Consider the following 20,138-nt stretch of genomic DNA (forward strand, 5'->3'; position numbering starts at 1 on the left):
ATGAATCTCAGCTCTTGCCCGGAATAAACTAATGGCGAAATAATAAAAATTTATTTTTATGTCTATTTGTAAATCAACTCTTAAGCTAAATCAAAGTTTCCTGAATGTAAATTATTTATAGCAAGTCAATTTATGTCTCATGTTTGGGTTGAAAAAGCAACCAAGAAACAATATGTTGCTGATGTTTTATTATGTCGCGGAAGGTACGTAATTATTTTTTTCTTTTTCAGAGATCTAGACAACCCATGTTGAGAGTTTGTTTCAGTGAATCTACTAATCCCACGTTAAGAGTTCCACTACTTCTTTTTAAGAATATCTACGCTTAGAACTGTACGGGAGCAGAGGGGTAGTAGGGCAAGGTGAACATTGTTCACGCGAATAAAATTAAATGAATAGCAGTTTTCGAGTAACATAATTTTATCCCAATTAAAATGTTTTGTAGAACATTCTTCAAAAATGTTTTAGCACGATCTAACCAAACTACGATGACACTCCAACCAACGTCTGCCAGCGCGAGTTTACGGCTGAATTAGAGAGCCACTGCTTGAGGGCAATTGGGCAGCTGACAATTCTTATCCAGCAAAGCCATGAGCGAGTCCAGGCTATTGTTAAATGACTGGAATTTCTTTTTGCAGATAGTGCACGCCTGAAGAAGAGAATATAAATCGATCAAATCCGAATTAGGTTTTAATATGAAATGTGATCCTCGACAAAGCGATCCATCATCTCGACGGTGTGGTGTGGTGTCGGAGAAATGCGCAATTTCTCTTGACCACGCGGAACAGTTGGGTAATTAATGGCCTTATTTTATACAAATAAATTGGGTGAGCATGTGACAAAATTATCAGCTAGGATGTCTGGCACAATTCTTACCTGAACATAATGGCCCCGGGAACGAAGAAGTTCATCGGAAAGCATTGAAGAACGCTCTGGGTCGCCGACCTTGGAGATTTAATTTTAAAAAGCATGACTAACATCAGCAAAAGAATGCAGAATGGACAGAATTGTAGCAGTTGGTGGAACTTACAAAAACGGGAATGATATGCGACGGTGTATGTTCAACAGAGATTCCAGCTTCCATCAATTTGCGCCGTAGATAACGAACATTGAATTGATGCAATTCACGCAGCTGTCTTCCCTCTTCGGTGCGCAGAATGCGGACAGTCTTTAATGAGAAACATTGTCATGAAAAAATCTGATTGCGTATTATTTTGGTTTTATTAAAAGAAGAAAATATTACCTCAAGGGCTCCGCTTAGGACAGTAGGTGGTAGTGATGTAGTGAAAATGAAACCGGCGGCGTAGCTGCGCACCATATCCACCAGGTTGGAGGTACCGGCGATGTAGCCACCAAAATTGCCAAAAGCTTTACCTACGGCGAGATTTTAACGGATTTCGGAGGTTGAATAAAACCGAATAAAACAAACAATCCAAAACAAATCAAAATCAGAATTTGAAATACCTAAAGTGCCCGAAATGACATCCATTTGAGAGAGGACGCCATCTCTCTGGCCTATTCCGGCCCCTTCGTTGCCGTAAAGTCCAACGGCGTGAACTTCGTCAACGAACGTCAAAGCGCCAAACTCATGTGAGACCTCGCACAGCTCGGCCAGTGGACAGATGGCTCCAGTCATCGAGTGGACTGTCTCGAAGGCCACAATCTTGGGCACTGATGGGTCTACTTTCTCCAACAACTGTCGAAGGTGAATAGGATCGTTATGGCGGAAGATGTGACGAGGTACGCCGCTGTTGCGGATGCCTTGGATCATCGAGGCATGGTTTCCCGCGTCGGAGAAGATGTGGCAACCTTTAAATTTGACAATTGATACCAAATTTACTTAATCTGAGACCAACCACCAATCAGTCAAACAGTGTTTGAAATTTTACCAGGAAGAGCTTTGGCCAACGTGAATAGAGTAGAGTCGTTGGCAACGTAACACGAAGAAAACACCAACGCCGCTGACATTCCGAGGTAGTCATTAGAGCACCAGACGGTGATGTCCTTTTCCCCCCAGGAATATTCTTTGGCAAAAGGGAAACTATCGGCATCACGCAGCACGCGTTTGAAAACACGGTAGGAGTGATCTTGCTTCTTCTTGGAAATTTGATCACGGAAAAAATCTTCATAAGGGAAAAACCCTGAAGAAATATGTGAAATTGATTTAATGGATTTGATGAAATCTAAAATCTGTGAAAATCTGAATTTCTTTTAACAGCTTTAATACCATCGATTGTTGAATTCATTTTGGTCGTAGATGTCGTTTCTAATTTTCACGTTTAATATGAGGGGGAAATTCGCATTAGCAATGATAGTTAACATTTTTAACTTACTAAAGAGAAATAATAATTACTGGTAAGATTAATTAGGTCATGATCAACGACTGGAGTGCTGGTGTTCGTTATATTATTTCCATCACTTTCCTTGAAAGGACATGGAGATGAAATCCCTGAAACGAGTGAAGGTCGTTGTTGTTTAGGTATTTGCGATGGGAAAACACAATAGTCAATGTTTCTTATTACCTACGACTCTATTACTACCTTTGACCGGATTGGTAGTGCTGGCAAACATGCGAGTAGCCGCAGAAGCCACCGGGCAGATCTCTGCGTAATTCTTCATCAACATTTTTCCATGATGACTTTTGTAAGGCGCTGATAGACTGGACAAGAACGGACACGGAAACTTGCGCAACTACATGAGAGAAAAAAAATATATTAAACTGCTTGACGAGGATGCATAAAAAAAATTTATCAGATGTAGTGATTTAAAAAATATATACCGTTTCTTTTATTTTTTTTAACGAAACCTTAAACAACTTAATACTCGAAATTTCATTGGAATAGAATGAATAGAATTCCATTAAATTTGAAATTTAAAAAGCCAGCTGTGTTTTTATGAATATGTGATATCAAAACTGAGAAAGATGACTAGGATGGAACGTTGAAATAATTTCTTTCAAAGAAAAATTCAGCAGTTTGACTCGGGTTGACTTTCTCCATTGATCTATAGGCACCAGATCTATACGTTCGTCTGTACTTTGACTATAGATTTAAGCCAAACTTCATTCGACCCTTGAATATTTGATGTTTCTCTTGCTGAACTGCTACTAAAAAGTTCCTTGTTATAGTATAAAAAAGGAGAATTATGAAAGTAAATTTTATGTTACGTTAATTAATAAATATAATTATTATTTTTTAACGTGTTTTTTTCATATATAGAATTATATCACCGCAATCAAGTAAACTTAAAAGAAAATTGTTTTATTCCATTCTGCATCTCCTTATTTTAATGCCATCATGTTTTAATTTATCAACTTTTAATAAAAATTTTTCAAAAGTAGAAAGTAATTTGGTAGTTGTTTTTTTTAGATAATTGCGAAACAGGTAATGAGATCATTTACCATTTTGAGTGATTGGATGAGTAGAACACTGCTACCGCAACCTAAAATTACGAATGTATTAAGGAGGTAGAAGTTCGACTGGATGTATGTGAGAAGCTGGCAGCTGCCTCTTTCTTTCGACTGAATATTTATGAGCTCCAAACAGCGGTTTTTATTTCACTTCCCTAAGATTTTTTGTTTTTTGTTATATCTGCTCTTAGCGATTAACAGGAATCGAATTACATTTAAAAAAGTTGCAGATGGTCAAACTTCTTGCATGGCGATAGTTTATAAAGCCTGGGCTACACCAGAGCTTTTTTAAGCGTTACGTAAAATATTTTCGGTTTCAGCACCGTCATTTCCACCGTGGAAAACTAGTTGTAATCCACACAACGGTTGCTGAAACCAAAAATATTTTACGTAACGCTTAAAAAAGCTCTGGTGTAGCCCAATCTTAGAATCAACAAAATATGAGACTAAGCTGATCAACAGAAAAACCGACACCAGCGACAGCATTTTTGACGGTATTTACATTATATAAGATATCGTCCTAATTATATAACATACTACGCACACACCAGTTTATAATTTTTGTTCTGGTGGTATAGTTGGCTTTCACTGGAACCGAACTGTGACGGTTTTTTACTTGAATTTTTATGTAGCCTTGCATGTACAGGCAGTTGAAAGGTTTCCTTAATTTATCATGCAGGAGGAAAGAATGTACCTGGAATGTACGAATAGACGAAAAAAAATGGCAAAAAAATTTAACATTCCCTGTGAGTGTATATAACCATGTAGTTTTATGCCATAATAATATTGTTATATCTTTATATTCTACAAGATCCCATTTGCAGCTTTAGTGGTTTAAAAAACATATCAAGCTGATGGGTATGGCAATACTTTAGTGCCATTTTTCGAACATCATAAATTAAACAATTTTTCAAACATATTTTGTAAAGTAAAAACTAAAAGTAAAAACTTTTGTTAAATGTTTGTTAAATTTGTAAATGTAATTTTAAAAGAAAAAACTAAATGTAAAATCAAAAGTCTATTTTTAAAAGTTAATTTAAAAAGCAAAAGCTAAATGTTAAAGTAAAAATGAAATGTAAAAACCATTGGCTATTGTTAAAAGATAAATGTTAAACTAAAAACTAAACTTAAAAACTATCGAGTCCGCGAGCTATCCCGCCCCTCCTGTGCTGCCATCTAGCGACCGCTACTGCAAACGCCCATACAGACCTAGAGATCGGCGTCTCTTGCTCCCCTCCCTATAGACCGTTGCGCCCTCTACTTAAAGAGTGTGCGGAATAGTGCTGTTTAGCCAAACTCGCAGTCTGTGATGGCGTAGTCACGGATGTCAAAAAGTCCAAATACTTCATACTCAATTGCTTGACATTTCACGGCTTCTTCAACCAAAAGTTTGCTCTATTTATTCCATAGAGTTTGTCATTTCATTGTCATAATATCTCTATCTCATTATGTCTCGAGACATCATTTTTGAGGACTGTCTAACATGTGGATGTTCAGTAGAATTGTCCCTATTGGAAAACCATGTGTCCAATTGGTAATTTACATCATAATAATATATTGAATAAATTCACATCCTAAACTCATTTTCCCACTAGCATAATTCTAAATGAGCGGTCTGTTTCTGAAGTACAAAGGAGAAAGAAATTAGATGTGGACGTAAAGAAAGTGAAACAATATCTTGGTAAACATATCATTTAGTTCCGTCTCCATAAACTGGAGAATCCTTCAGGCTAATGCTTTTCAAAGTTTTTTGCTACAGATGAGAGAATTCCTACAGCTATTACTCATTCATCATCCACGGAGCCATTTACAGACATTTTGAGGCATTTTGTCTGAAATTTTCAATCTCTTGCGTTCACCTCTGTTTCAAGGTGTGGCTTTGGGCTCCCTTCTCGATTTTCTACAGGCATTGGTCGAGTTTAATGCACCTGGTTAGTGATGCTTTTTCATTAGTTTAAACTGAAATCCTTTGATGGCAACAAATATTTACCACCCAGGATCTTGTCTTGGCTGCCGCGATCTGTTGATGTTTATGATGAATTTGGCGTCGAAACCTGGTCTTCATAATACTGCTCATCATTCTGTCGCTCAGACTGTTGCTTCATTGGTTGTAACTCAACCAGTTTCTGAAGCTTTTACATTGGTGCAGAATTTCCTCCAGAAGGCTCAGAGACCTCATTCTGATTGGCAACACATTTTTGCGCTCCTTTGTATTGGAGAGATCGGCAAACGAATTGATCTTAACCAGGTTCCAGGGTTAGGACAAGCAATCAGCGATTCTTTCGACCCACCAAATAAGGAAGTACGTCTATTACTTTCTCAACTATCTGAATCAATCTATATCCGTTTTCTACAGGTGAAATCTGCAACTTCGCACGCCCTCGGATCTGTAACAGTTTGAAATCTTCCAGGTTTCTTGCCCTTTATTCTTACTCAGATTGAAAATCAATCGCGGCGCCAGTATTTGCTGCTCCACTCGTTATAGGAAGTGATTACTTCGCTATCACTTGGAATCGAGGCCATTGCACAATTACGTCCATTTGTCCCACGAATTTGGGATCTTCTCTTCCGTCACTGCGATTGTAATGAAGAAGGAACATGCAATGTTGTAGCCGAGTGTTTGGGAAAGCTTACGCTGACAGATCCTGAGGGATTGCTTCCACGTCTTCGAGCTGCTCTGAACTGCCCTTCTGCGTTGATGAGAAGTACGATCGTCAAAGCAGCCAAATTCAGCATTTCCGATCAAGTTCAAACCATTGATCCTCTGCTGAAGCAATGCATCGGCGATTTTCTTCAAACCTTACAGGTAAATAATAAGGTTTCATCGTGATTAACATAAACGGAACGTCAAATTGAATCTGCAATAGGATGACGACTTGAATGTGCGACGAGTGGTATTCATTGCGTTCAATTCGGCAGCACACAACAAGCCTTCGTTGGTCAGAGACTTAATCGATTCCGTTTTGCCTCAGCTTTATAATGAAACTAAAGTTAGAGTAAGTATTCAATGATTGGAGTCTTTTTTGACGATCGAATTATCCTTAATTAATCAAAAAAAATTAATTCACAGAAAGAGTTAGTCCGCGAAGTTGAAATGGGTCCCTTCAAGCACACGGTTGACGATGGTCTAGACCGTGGTAAGGCCGCTTTCGAATGCATGTACAACCTTCTGGATTCGTGTCTTGATCGATTGGATGTTTTCGAATTTTTGAATCACGTTGAACTAGGATTGAAAGGTTTGCTGTGTTTTCTTTCAAAAAGCACTCAAAACGTAACTCAATGTTCACATTCTTTTGAAATTTATTTGCAGCTCATAACAATATTAAAATGTTGACGTATTTACGGTCGCCCGTCTAGCCAATCTATGTCCTACGGCTGTTCTTCAGCGACTTGATCGATTTGTCGAACATCTACGAAATACTTGCACCGCCAGAGTCAAGGCGAACGCTGTTAAACAAGAATATGAAATGCAAAATGAACTGAATGTGGGTTCAGCTTCCTAGAATCATTTTTATATTATCAAAAACTAGCGTCTCCAACAAAATGATTTGAACAGCGTTCATCCATTCGAGCTGTGACTGCATTGCTGGTCATTCCTGATTCGGATAACAACCCACAACTTAACGAGTTCGTTCTGCATATTCGTTCATCTTCAGGTAATAAAATAACTACTGTTTCAATTTTTTCGTCTTAGAAATGAATGTGCTAACACCAATTATTTTTCAGATTCTTTTCGACTCTATCCAGAAAGATAGCTCCAGACATCACGGAAATGCTGCAGGAGTATCCAGCGAATTGAACATGGATTTCAGTTAAAGTGGTATAAAACTATAAAACAATGTATAAATCTATTAATGAAACACAACCGAATACAAAGGAATGCTCTGATTTGCTTTCTTTTTTTCTTGTTGAAAAAAAATACAGTTATGTATTTCTCGACTATGAATATCTGAAATGACATGGGGGAAAAAGTTGAAATAACGCATCAGATCTTAATTTGAATCCGCACACTCTTTATGTAGTGGGCGCAACGGTCTATAGTGAGGGGAGCAAGAGACGCCGATCTCTAGGTCTGTATGGGCGTTTGCAGTAGCGGTCGCTAGATGGCAGCACAGGAGGGGCGGGATAGCTCGCGGACTCGATAGTTTTTAAGTTTAGTTTTTAGTTTAACATTTATCTTTTAACAATAGCCAATGGTTTTTACATTTCATTTTTACTTTAACATTTAGCTTTTGCTTTTTAAATTAACTTTTAAAAATAGACTTTTGATTTTACATTTAGTTTTTTCTTTTAAAATTACATTTACAAATTTAACAAACATTTAACAAAAGTTTTTACTTTTAGTTTTTACTTTACAAAATATGTTTGAAAAATTGTTTAATTTATGATGTTCGAAAAATGGCACTAAAGTATTGCCATAGATGGGAGGATCCGAACTATGCAGATTTTAATTCACATAGTTTTTGTGTATCAAGTAATCAACTTGAAATTTTAATTTTGTGAATCTATTTAAGGTAATTTGAATGACTGGAGTAAGAATAAATGTGTCAAAAATAACTATACAATTTGACGATCAGCAAATTCTGGTTCACTCAACTGAAGTTAAGGACATCACAAAGAACAAATGCACTGACATTTTAAGTGGTATCCAAAGTAATGTAGTCGTCAAACAGGAAACTAGACTTTCATGGTACTGCTACTACTGCCTGCATTGATCCATCAGACATCATTAAAAATGCATTAGGAACGATAACTCAGTTTTTAACTCTTTAGGTTTCGTCAAAAATCTCTCGGTTACAATTTCCTCAGCATAGGCTTACTTTTTTAATTAAATTTTTTTTTATAATTTGCGTCGAACTGTTGAAGTGCGATGTTTAGCAGATCAAAAAAATATGCGTATATTTAAATTTGGTTGCAGGCCTACTGCTTTAATTTATTTTTTTTTAAATTTATTTATTTTCTTTTTGTTTTTTTGTAAAAGTATTTTTTATGCGGTTTTACTTATCAACACTTTGGAGAGCAAAAAAAATGTTGAAAAAATTTTCACCGATATTTTTGAACGTCTAGACAACACTTCGGTGTTGCCAACCAAAATTGATCCTTGTCCTGTTCTTTTTATGCCAATGGGGCACATGCAATATATTCTATTGACGACATACCGATGATATTTCAGTTAAATTGAACTTTACCCTCAGCATTGAACTGTAGTTTACGTGACTTAAACAACTAAGATCAATTGAAGTATATGGACTAAGCAATAATATTGTTTATCAACTTTGAAACACAGCTGTTTTTTTGCTCAACTTCAAGACGCGAGCGATGGTGCAAGCATATCTCATCAGAATCGCTACACTTCAAATGTTAACATAAACATGACACGCGAGCGATTATAATAAGCCATCTGTTAGTGCGTCAAACCTAAAGCCAAATACTCACTGTAAATATTTTGTGAATCAAACGATAAAAAGAAACCAGAACGCAAGATAACACGGCGGCACGTACATAATCTCGTCAGCACAAAATTAAAACTTGAATGCTTATGCGTGCTTGGTTCGTTAGTAAGTTGACCATAAAGTTTTTCAGTATTTCTTAATCTTCAGTTAAAAAAACAAACAATTCCGTACATGTGGCTTTTTAACATACTTAAAACCAGCAGCGATTCTCACACTACACTCTATAAATGACGTTGAATCTACTAATCCAATATTGACAGTTCCACCTCTAGAATATCTCACTTACAACTGAACATGAGCAGAGGGATGATAAGGCGCAAAGTGAACCAAAGTGAACATTTTTTAATGCTCATAAGATTAAAATATTCGAGTTACGTAATTTTATCCAAATTTTATCCTAATAAAGTGTTTCGCAGAACTTCTTTTTAAAATGTTTTGGTGCGATCTGACCAAACTACGATACGCTCCACCGTCCGCCAGCGCGAGTTTACGGCTGAATTAGAGAGCCACTGCCTGAGGGCAATTCGGTAGCTGACAATTCTTATCCAGCATAGCCATGAGCGAGTCCAGGCTGTTGTTAAATGACTGGAATTTCTTTTTGCAGATAGTACAAGCCTGAAGAAGAGAATATAAATCGATCAAATCCGAATTAGGTTTTAATATGAAATGTGAATATTTGTATACCGATCCGCATTTATTGCTTTTGAGTGGCAGACCAACACTTTTCCAAATGTCGACCATATCCTCGACAAAGCGATCCATCATCTCGACGGTGTGGTGTGGTGTCGGAGAAATGCGCAATTTCTCTTGACCACGCGGAACGGTCGGGTAATTAATAGCCTGATTTTATACAAATAAATTGGGTGAGCATGTGACAAAATTATCAGCTAGGATATCCGGCACAATTCTTACCTGAACATAATGGCCCCGGCAACGAAGAAGTTCATCGGAAAGCATTGAAGAACGCTCTGGGTCGCCGACCTTGGAAATTTAATTTTAAAAAGAATGAATAACATAAGCAAAAGAATGCAGAATGGACAGAATTGTAGCAGTTGGTGGAACTTACAAAAACGGGGATGATATGCGACGGTGTGTGTTCAACAGAGATTCCAGCTTCCATCAATTTGCGCCGTAGATAACGAACATTGAATTGATGCAATTCACGCAGCTGTCTTCCCTCTTCGGTGCGCAGAATGCGGACAGTCTTTAATGAGAAACAATGTCATGAAAAAATCTGATTGCGTATTTTTAGGGTTTTATTAAAAAAGAAAAAATTACCTCAAGGGCTCCGCTTAGGACAGTAGGTGGTAGTGATGTAGTGAAAATGAAACCGGCGGCGTAGCTGCGCACCATATCCACCAGGTTGGCGGTACCGGCGATGTAGCCACCAAAATTGCCAAAAGCTTTACCTATGGCGAGATTTTAACGGATATCGCAGGCTCAATAAGTGATCAATAAACAAAACAATCCAAAACACAGACAAGAGACAAAATCAGAATTTGAAATACCTAGAGTGCCCGAAATGACATCCATTTGAGAGAGGACGCCATCTCTCTGGCCTATTCCGGCCCCTTCGTTGCCGTAAAGTCCAACGGCGTGAACTTCGTCAACGAAAGTCAAAGCGCCAAACTCATGTGAGACCTCGCACAGCTCGGCCAGTGGACAGATGGCTCCTGTCATCGAGTGGACTGTCTCGAAGGCCACAATCTTGGGCACTGATGGGTCTACTTTCTCCAACAACTGTCGAAGGTGAATAGGATCGTTATGGCGGAAGATGTGACGAGGTACGCCGCTGTTGCGGATGCCTTGGATCATCGAGGCATGGTTTCCCGCGTCGGAAAAGATGTGGCAACCTTTAAATTTGACAATTGATACCAAATTTACTTAATCTGAGACCAACCGCCAATCAGTCAAACAGTGTTTGAAATTTTACCAGGAAGAGCTTTGGCTAACGTGAATAGTGTAGAGTCGTTGGCAACGTAACACGAAGAAAACACCAACGCCGCTTCCTTTTCGTGTAAACTGGCTAGTTCCGTTTCGAGTTCTTCGTGAAGCAAAGTGTTGCCGGAAATGTTACGAGTGCCACCGGCTCCCGCTCCGTGTTTGTCGGCCGCATTCCTAGACACAAAATCAGCATTTATGCAACCATATTCTTTTCGATTCATTTGGATTAATTTACTTGATGGATTCTTTCACTTGGGGATGAGCCGACATTCCCAGGTAGTCATTAGAGCACCAGACGGTGATGTCCTTTTCTCCCCAGGAATATTCTTTGGCAAAAGGGAAACTATCGGCATCACGCAGCACGCGTTTGAAAACACGGTAGGAGTGATCTTGCTTCTTCTTGGAAATTTGATCACGGAAAAAATCTTCATAAGGGAAAAACCCTGAATAAATTTTTAAAAATTGATTTGATTAATTTGATTATTTGAAATCTAAAATCTGTGAAAATCGGTATCTCTTTTAAATTTTTTACCTTCGATTGTTGAATTAATTTTGGTCGTAGATTTAGTTTCTATTTTTCACGTTAAATAATGGGGAAATGTGAATTAGCAATGATAGCCAAAATTTTAACTAACTAGAGGGAAATAATTACTGGTAAGATTAATTAAGTCGTGATCGACGACTGGAGTGCTTGTGTTCGTTATATTATTTCCATCACTTTCCTTGAACGGACATGGAGACGAAATCCCTGAAACAATAGGGAAGGTCATTGTTGTTTAATTATTTGCGTAAATGAGTAAATTCAGTAGTCAATGTTTCGTACCCACGGCACTACCTTCGACCTTATTGGTAGTGGTAAACATGCGAGTAGCCGCAGAAGCCACCGGGCAGATCTCTGAGTAATTCTTCATCAACATTTTCCCGTGATGACGTTTGTAAGGCGCTGAAAGCCTTGACAAGAATGGACACGGAAACTTGCGCAACTACATGACGGGAAAAATAAATAAATAATTAAACTGCTTGACGAGGATACATTAAAAAAAATTTAGTCAAATGTAGATGTGGTGATTTAAAAAATAAATAAATATGCTGTTTGTTTTATTTATTTTACTCAACATAAAACAACATAATACTCGAAATTTTCTGACATGTAGAATTCCATTATATTTGAAATCTAAAAAACCAGCTGGGTTCTTATGAAGATGTGTGATATTGAAACTAAGAAAGGTTAACTAGGATGAAACGTGGAAATAATTTAGAACTACATCAAACTACATTCAGCAGTTTGACTTGGGTTGATGACTTCCTCCATTAATCTCTATCCTTTTCTAGACACGATTTAAGCCAGACTTCATTCGACCTTTGAATATTTGATCTTTGTCCGGCTAAACTGTTACTAAAAAGTTCCATGTTCATAAAAAACGCGGATGATGAAAGTAAATTTTTATACGTCTATCGACTTCGATTAAAAATATAATAATAAATTTCTTTAGAACGTTTTGTTTCTAGAATGGTATCACCGCCAAAATTTGAAACAAAATTGTGATTTTCATTTCGATTGCTCACATAATCTTATAGGTACTATTCATATCCTTATTTGAAGTGCCATCATATATATATTAATTAATTAATTTTTAATTGAAATTGTCCAAAGGTGGAAATGTGGAGGTGTGAAGGTGAAAATGTAAATTGGTGGAATTTTTTTTCTCAGATATTTTCGAAATTAGTAATGAGATCAGTTACCATTTTTTAAAAGTGATTGGATGAGTAGAACACTGCTACCGCAACCTAAAATTACGGATATAAGAAGGTAGAAGTTCGACTCGATGTGAGAAGCTGAGCAGCTGCCTCTTCTTTTCGGACTGAATATTTATCAGCTCCAAACAGCGGTTTTTATTTCACTTCCCCTAAAGTTGTTGTTTTCCGTTTTCTGCTCTTAGCGATTAACGGGAATCGAATGACATTTAGAAGATGCAGATGGTCAAACGTCTTGCATGGCGATATAGTGTATAATATCAACGAAATATGAAACTAAGCTGATAAACAGAAAAACCTACACGAGTGGCAGCATTTCGCCGGTATTTACATTTAAAGAAATCTAACACACGTACACACATAATTTACAGTTTCTGCTCTGGTGGTTTGCTTTCACTGAAACCGATTTGTAGCGGTTTTTACTTGTAATTCCGATATAGCCTTGTATATAGAGCAGTTGAAAGGTTTCCTAAATTTATCATTTTTGCGGGAGAAAAGGATGTAAGAACAGACGAAAATGAATAAGCTAAAAAAGTTGACATTCCCTGTGAGTGAATAATCATATGGTTTTTCGTCATAACAATATTTATATCTATTCTACAAGATTATTTAAATCTAGCTGGTCTGCAGCTCTAGTGGTCGAAAAAACTGCTCAGTCTAGTTTCGGGAGGATCCGAAACTATAAAGATTTTAATTCCTAGTTTTTATGTAATCAACTAATCACCTTGTAATTTTCCACTAGGTAGACCTACTCTGGATTCGGATAGGCGACGGTACGGGTACACGGTACAGTCGCGTCGCTGCTTATTGCTTTGCTTTTTAAAAATGTTGGGCATAAAAAAAAATTTAATGAATCTATATAATAATTTGAATGACTATAAGAATGTAGGTGTAAAAAAACCCCGCACAATTTGACCATCAGCAAATTCATGTTCACTCAAATGAAAGTTACGTACATCACAACGAACAAATGCACTGACATTTAAGTGGTTTCCAAAGTAATGTAGTAAGCAGGAAACCAGACTTTCATAATACTGCATTGATGGACGCCTGCATTGATCCGTCAAAATCGTCCAAAATGCATTAGCAAGGATAACTCAGTTTTTAACTCTAAAGATTTTATCATTTTATCTGATTTTATCTCTCGGCTACAATTTCCTATAACTTTATAAAAATCTAAATTTTCGCACTATTCGATTGAAATAATTTTTTTGTGATTTGCTTCACAGTTATGTAAGCAAATCAAACAAAATATGCGCGTTTCTTTATTTTTTTTCAAGCCGTTGAGGCCTACCGTTTTAATTTTAATTTTTTTTTTTATTATTTTGTAAAACATACGGTTTTACTTGGCAACGCTTTGGAGAGCTAAAATAATTTTGAAAAAATGTCACCCGATATTGATATGTCTAGACGTCAGGCAACACTTCGGTGTTGCCAACCGAAATTGATACGTGTCCTGTTTTTTTTTTAAGGCCAATGGGACAAATGCGATATATTCCATTGACGACATACCAATGATATTTCAGTTAAATTGAACTTTATCCTTTCCTCACTGAGCTGGTATACGTGACTTAAACAACTGAGATCAATTAAAGTATATGAACTAAGCAATAATATTGTTTTTATAAACTTTGAAACACAGCGTTTTTGCTCAACTTCAAGACGTGAGTGATGGTGAAAGAATTTCTTAACAGAATCGCTAAACATCAAATTGACACGTACGTGAACGATTATAAACCATCTGGTAGTTCGCCGGTCAAACCTAATGCCAAAAACTTACTGTAAATATTTTGTGAATCAAACGAGAAAAAGTAACCAGAACGCAAGATAACACGACACTATCTCGTCAGCACCAAATTAAATCTTGAATGGTATGCGTGCTTGGTTGAGATGTGAGTTGGCCATTTTAGATTTGGCGTATTTTAGTAATTTCTTAATTTTCACTTAAAAAATAAAACAATTCCGTACATGTTGCTTTTTAACAAAATTAAAATCAACCGCGAGTCTCACACTATACTGTAAATAGATATACATATATATATATATTATGGATAAAATGAAACACTGGGTATATTTGCTAGAATTTGTTAAATGGTTCAAATTCGAATTCCGATTTAACCAAGCTAATCCCGAAGGCCAACGGGTTCGGACTCTTATCTCTGTGCTCTGGGCCACTCCCGAAGGCCAGTGCGATTGACTCGTTCGTTTCTCTGTGTTCTGGGCGCGGGTGTGTTACAACATCATGGAGATATTTCGGAGCTAGATTCAACTGTATCACTTGGATTTTTTTAGTCGTAGTCGTATCATTGGAGTGCTACATTGCTACTTTTCGACAATCACGTAGAATATATTCGGCCATGATCCTTCCTGATCTAGAATCTTCTTAAACCAACCATGGCTACAATCGTGAAATGTTTACCTTATATAAGAACCTGCAATGATACCTTCATTATACATTATTGCTACATTGCTAAATATTCAGGATATGAAATAAAAAAGAGTGAATCTTATAAAGCTCTTACGGTACCGTACTTGGAATTGACATGACGAAATTGTTTTTTTTTTATCCGTTTAAATCAATTCGACAGTTAAATCAAACTTTCCTGAATCTGAATCTCATCTCAAATTTCAAGAGATTTTCTGAGTATTTCTTTCGCGTTTACGTTGAAAAAAAAATATACATATATATTTTTATTGTAGAAGTTGTATTACGTTGACAGAAGGTACATAAGTAATTTTGTATAGGCTACAGATCTAAAATTAACCCCAAAATATCTACTTATCCAATGTTGACAGTTCCACTACTTCTTTTGAAGAATATCTCGCTTAGAACTGAAAGGGAGTAGAGGAGTGGTAAGGTAAAGTGAACACTGTTCATGCGCAAAACATTTAAATGTATGACAGTTTTCGAGTTACGTAATTTTATCCCAATAAAGTGTTTTGCAGAACTTCTTTTTAAAATGTTTTGGCGCGATCTGACCAAACTACGATACGCTCCACCGTCCGCCAGCACGAGTTTACGGCTGAATTAGAGAGCCACTGCCTGAGGGCAATTCGGCAGCTGACAATTCTTATCCAGCATAGCCATGAGCGAGTCCAGGCTGTTGTTAAATGACTGGAATTTCTTTTTGCAGATAGTGCACGCCTGAAGAAGAGAATATAAATCGATCAAATCCGAATTAGGTTTTAATATGAAATGTGAATATCTATACCGATCCGCATTTGTTGCTTTTGAGTGGCAGACCAACACTTTTCCAAATGTCGACCATATCCTCGACAAAGCGATCCATCATCTCGACGGTGTGGTGTGGTGTCGGAGAAATGCGCAATTTCTCTTGACCACGCGGAACAGTTGGGTAATTAATGGCCTTATTTTATACAAATAAATTGGGTGAGCATGTGACAAAATTATCAGCTAGGATGTCTGGCACAATTCTTACCTGAACATAATGGCCACGGGAACGAAGAAGTTCATCGGAAAGCATTGAAGAACGCTCCGGGTCGCCGACCTTGAAAATTTAATTTAAAAAAAAAAGAATGAATAACATCAGCAAAAGAATGCAGAATGGACAGAATTGTAGCAGTTGTTGGAACTTACAAAAACGGGGATGATATGCGACGGTGTGTGTTCAACAGAGATTCCAGCTTCCATCAATTTGCGCCGTAGATAACGAACATTGAATTGATGCAATTCACGCAGCTGTCTTCCCTCTTCGGTGCGCAGAATGCGGACAGTCTTTAACGAGAAACAATGTCATGAAAAAATCTGATTGCGTATTTTTAGGGTTTTATTTAAAAAAGAAAAAATTACCTCAAGGGCTCCGCTTAGGACAGTAGGCGGTAGTGATGTAGTGAAAATGAAACCGGCGGCGTAGCTGCGCACCATATCCACCAGGTTGGAGGTACCGGCGATGTAGCCACCAAAATTGCCAAAAGCTTTACCTACGGCGAGATTTTAACGGATTTCGGAGGTTGAATAAAACCGAATAAAACAAACAATCCAAAACACAGACAAAATCAGAATTTGAAATACCTAAAGTGCCAGAAATGACATCCATTTGAGAGAGGACGCCATCTCTCTGGCCTATTCCGGCCCCTTCGTTGCCGTAAAGTCCAACGGCGTGAACTTCGTCCACGAAAGTCAAAGCGCCAAACTCATGTGAGACCTCGCACAGCTCGGCCAGTGGACAGATGGCTCCTGTCATCGAGTGGACTGTCTCGAAGGCCACAATCTTGGGCACTGATGGGTCTACTTTCTCCAACAACTGTCGAAGGTGAATAGGATCGTTATGGCGGAAGATGTGACGAGGTACGCCGCTGTTGCGGATGCCTTGGATCATCGAGGCATGGTTTCCCGCGTCGGAGAAGATGTGGCAACCTTTAAATTTGACAATTGATACCAAATTTACTTAATCTGAGACCAACCACCAATCAGTCAAACAGTGTTTGAAATTTTACCAGGAAGAGCTTTGGCCAACGTGAATAGAGTAGAGTCGTTGGCAACGTAACACGAAGAAAACACCAACGCCGCTTCCTTTTCGTGTAAACTGGCTAGTTCCGTTTCGAGTTCTTCGTGAAGCAAAGTGTTGCCGGAAATGTTACGAGTGCCACCGGCTCCCGCTCCGTGCTTGTCGGCCGCATTCCTAGACACACAATCAGCTTTTATGCAACCATATTCTTTTCAATTTATTTTGATTAATTTACTTGATGGATTCTTTCACTTGGGGATGAGCCGACATTCCCAGGTAGTCATTAGAGCACCAGACGGTGATGTCCTTTTCCCCCCAGGAATATTCTTTGGCAAAAGGGAAACTATCGGCATCACGCAGCACGCGTTTGAAAACACGGTAGGAGTGATCTTGCTTCTTCTTAGAAATTTGATCACGGAAAAAATCTTCATAAGGGAAAAACCCTGAATAAATTTTTAAAATTGATTTGATTAATTTGATTATTTGAAATCTAAAATATATGAAAATCGGTATCTCTTTTAAATTTTTTACCTTCGATTGTTGAATTAATTTTGGTCGTAGATTTAGTTTCTATTTTTCACGTTAAATAATGAGGAAATGTGAATTAGCAATGATAGCCAAAATTTTAACTTGTTAACTAACTAGAAAGAAATAATTACTGGTAAGATTAATTAAGTCGTGATCGACGACTGGAGTGCTTGTGTTCGTTATATTATTTCCATCACTTTCCTTGAACGGACAAGGAGACGAAATCCCTGAAACGATTGAAGGTCATAGAACTTTGTTTAAGTATTCGCAATCTGTAAATGCAGTTGTCAACGTTTCTTAACAACGGCACTACCTTCGACCGGATTGGTAGTGGTAAACATGCGAGTAGCCGCAGATGCCACCGGGCAGATCTCTGCGTAATTCTTCATCAACATTTTCCCGTGATGACGTTTGTAAGGCGCTGAAAGCCTGGACAAGAACGGGCACGGAAACTTGCGCAACTACATGACGAAAAAAATAAATAAATAATAAGACTGCTTAATGTGAAAAAGATATTGAATTATAGAATTGTATAAGATGTGTCGATTAAAAAAAAATGTAGCTATGGTGTTTGTTTTTTATTCATTTAGCACGATTTAACGCAACATTAAAATAAACATAATACTAAAAATTTGATTGGATAAGAAATCTAGTATGTAGAAAAATGCGAATTCGTAGAAGTCGTCAGCAGCCGCTCCCTCCCAATTTTTTAATCAAGTATAACCTACTTATCTAGAGATGACTTATGTTTTTCCGAAAAACTACTTTGATCATTAAAGAAACCATCTTTTGCTTTGACATTTAGGCTATGCTTTATGTAGAGGATAGGTTGCCCTGTGCCCTTATGAACAGCAGGACGTTAGTTTAGAACTCACAAGCGATAATGCTCTAGGTCAGCGTCCAGTTGACTTCCGAGAGTCTAAAACTTGCAGAGACTTTGTTTATTCATCAGTTTGACTCGATCAAGCGATAAATGGTTCGTTCCAAATGTGAGTCGTTCGAGTTAGCCTGTGTTCGAACTTTGAGCTTACGATAGCAAAAGAAGAAAAAAAAAGTTGGAATAGACAAGTAAAGCTACGCAATAGTTAATGGGAAATAACTGTAAAGATTTATTGATACAATGTTGTTTTTTACGTAATAATCCTTGGTAAAACCCTTTATATTAATTGGTAGATCTGACAATAAATTTAGACATGTTGGTTTAACATTAGAGTCCACATTCCAATTTCAATTAGGAATAGTAAACTGTGAAACTTGTCAGTTTAAATAAGTGAAGAGGATTTCGTTCGTTTTACTGTAGATTTTGATTGTTTTAATCTATAATCGTAATCATCGGGAATATGGATTTAAAATCAAACATAACAGATGAAAATTTAAACTCGCGGTGGGTATTTACTATTCGTATAACTAACACATATACTAATGGAGAAATGACTTATAAATATAAATTTTTACTACAAAAATTCGAAGTTAAAATTCGAATTAATTTTTTTACCATCTTGTTTTGAAGTCTTGGTGAGTAGGAACTCTGCTACTGCAACCTCAGTTAGCAAACTATGACTGTATATAAGCTTATGGAGCTTGAATTTAGGAGCTGAACAGCTGCTTGTCTTCTTTGGACTGAATAAGTTGGGGGCTTTACCCGACTTTTAAGGAGTCTAGTTACTGGCTGGTGCTGGCTATTGGCTCTGCTCTCAGTGTAGGTACTTGAAAAACACTGAAAATACGATTGGCTAGACCGCGGATATTCACAAACTATGATTTTTACACGTAGGCAACGAGATTGCCGAAAATTATTGACACTTTATCGACAAACTATTTTTTTTTAACAAATTATTAAAATTATTTATAAAATCTGCACTAAGTTAACACCAATAGATGTTATTATGAATGGCTTAATTTATGGTTTAATAGTTCTATTGGTTCTATATAATAGATCCTCAATTCCCTATCTACCAAAATCCTTGCCAACATCTGCCAACATCTGCTACTCAAAAGTTAGTTTCCGTTAGTTCATGAAAAGCAATAACACATAACATTGCTGTGCGTGTGGTAGGCCTACATCTTTTGCCAACTTTTAGTGAACATTTGAAGTCCACAATCGCGAAAGCTGAAATCCCGCCATAAGGCAAAATTTAAAAGGCAGTAGTTTTTACATATGCGGAACGAACGTGAAATTTTAACATTTAGGCACTATAGTTCTACATTAATGCTGTAATTGGTCTAGTAAGCAAAAAGCTGGAAAAGCTATTGAGTTTTCCTTGTGTACTCAACGACACGACAAAGTGTGCATGTACTCAAACCTTGGATGGTTCAACATTTTAAGCGACAACCACTTTAGATTGCTGTGTGTGTATCGATGATGGTACAAATCGTGACCTTTTGCCACTTCAAAAAAAAATTGTGACTCTCGAAAGCTGAAGTCACGTGATCACGTACGCCATAACAGCTGAACGTCAGTAGTTCTACATCGACACTCAACGGGGCAGTAAAATACTAAACAATTGTATTATTTCGACACAACATTTTATCAATAGGCGGTTATTATATGCACAGACATTTGCAAAAAAAAATAATTGTTAG

The 20,138-nt window shown here is 37.3% G+C and overlaps 2 protein-coding genes, 1 long non-coding RNA gene and 1 pseudogene across 4 annotated transcripts; 2 read left to right on the plus strand and 2 right to left on the minus strand.

Moving 5' to 3' along the window:
• Positions 1 to 29: 29 nt before the first annotated feature.
• LOC124336988 (5-aminolevulinate synthase, erythroid-specific, mitochondrial-like) lies at positions 30 to 12,687 on the minus strand. Its single transcript, XM_046790978.1, has 12 exons — positions 12,547 to 12,687; positions 11,627 to 11,786; positions 11,456 to 11,551; positions 11,336 to 11,374; positions 11,039 to 11,246; positions 10,793 to 10,977; positions 10,368 to 10,712; positions 10,138 to 10,268; positions 9,926 to 10,063; positions 9,772 to 9,840; positions 9,544 to 9,699; positions 30 to 646 (listed from the first exon to the last, which is right to left on the minus strand). Exons 1-12 carry the CDS (start codon positions 12,547 to 12,549, stop codon positions 530 to 532), a joined length of 1,647 nt encoding a protein of 548 aa, XP_046646934.1. The 5' UTR covers positions 12,550 to 12,687; the 3' UTR covers positions 30 to 529.
• LOC124337428 lies at positions 571 to 15,882 on the plus strand. Its single transcript, XR_006917355.1, has 2 exons — positions 571 to 684; positions 15,742 to 15,882. It is a non-coding gene; the product is annotated as an uncharacterized LOC124337428 (long non-coding RNA).
• LOC124337034 lies at positions 4,683 to 7,286 on the plus strand (annotated as a pseudogene).
• On the minus strand, positions 15,245 to 19,190 carry LOC124336987 (5-aminolevulinate synthase, erythroid-specific, mitochondrial-like). 2 transcript variants are annotated; one of them, XM_046790977.1, is made up of 12 exons: positions 19,051 to 19,190; positions 17,869 to 18,016; positions 17,687 to 17,782; positions 17,559 to 17,597; positions 17,263 to 17,470; positions 17,017 to 17,201; positions 16,592 to 16,936; positions 16,370 to 16,500; positions 16,157 to 16,294; positions 15,999 to 16,067; positions 15,771 to 15,926; positions 15,245 to 15,703 (listed from the first exon to the last, which is right to left on the minus strand). In XM_046790977.1, the coding sequence occupies exons 1-12, from the start codon at positions 19,051 to 19,053 to the stop codon at positions 15,587 to 15,589; spliced, it is 1,635 nt and encodes a 544-aa protein (XP_046646933.1). In that variant the 5' UTR covers positions 19,054 to 19,190; the 3' UTR covers positions 15,245 to 15,586. The 2 variants fall into 2 exon arrangements, with proteins under 2 accessions (XP_046646933.1, XP_046646932.1); XM_046790976.1 differs by having other exon boundaries at positions 17,857 to 18,016.
• Between the last annotated feature and the right edge of the window lie 948 nt (positions 19,191 to 20,138).

The sequence above is a fragment of the Daphnia pulicaria genome, chromosome 4 (genome assembly GCF_021234035.1).
Source record: "Daphnia pulicaria isolate SC F1-1A chromosome 4, SC_F0-13Bv2, whole genome shotgun sequence".
NCBI classification, from domain to species: Eukaryota; Metazoa; Arthropoda; class Branchiopoda; order Diplostraca; family Daphniidae; genus Daphnia; species Daphnia pulicaria.

Coding starts and splice junctions, on each gene's coding strand:
- LOC124336988 (XM_046790978.1), bottom strand. Junction 9,841..9,925: donor CGCATATCATCCCCGTTTTT/GTAAGTTCCACC, acceptor TAAATTTCCAAG/GTCGGCGACCCAGAGCGTTC. Junction 647..9,543: donor AAAGCAATAAATGCGGATCG/GTATACAAATAT, acceptor TCTCTTCTTCAG/GCGTGCACTATCTGCAAAAA.
- LOC124336987 (XM_046790976.1), bottom strand. Junction 17,783..17,856: donor GGTCGAAGGTAGTGCCGTTG/TTAAGAAACGTT, acceptor CAATCGTTTCAG/GGATTTCGTCTCCTTGTCCG. Junction 16,068..16,156: donor CGCATATCATCCCCGTTTTT/GTAAGTTCCAAC, acceptor TAAATTTTCAAG/GTCGGCGACCCGGAGCGTTC.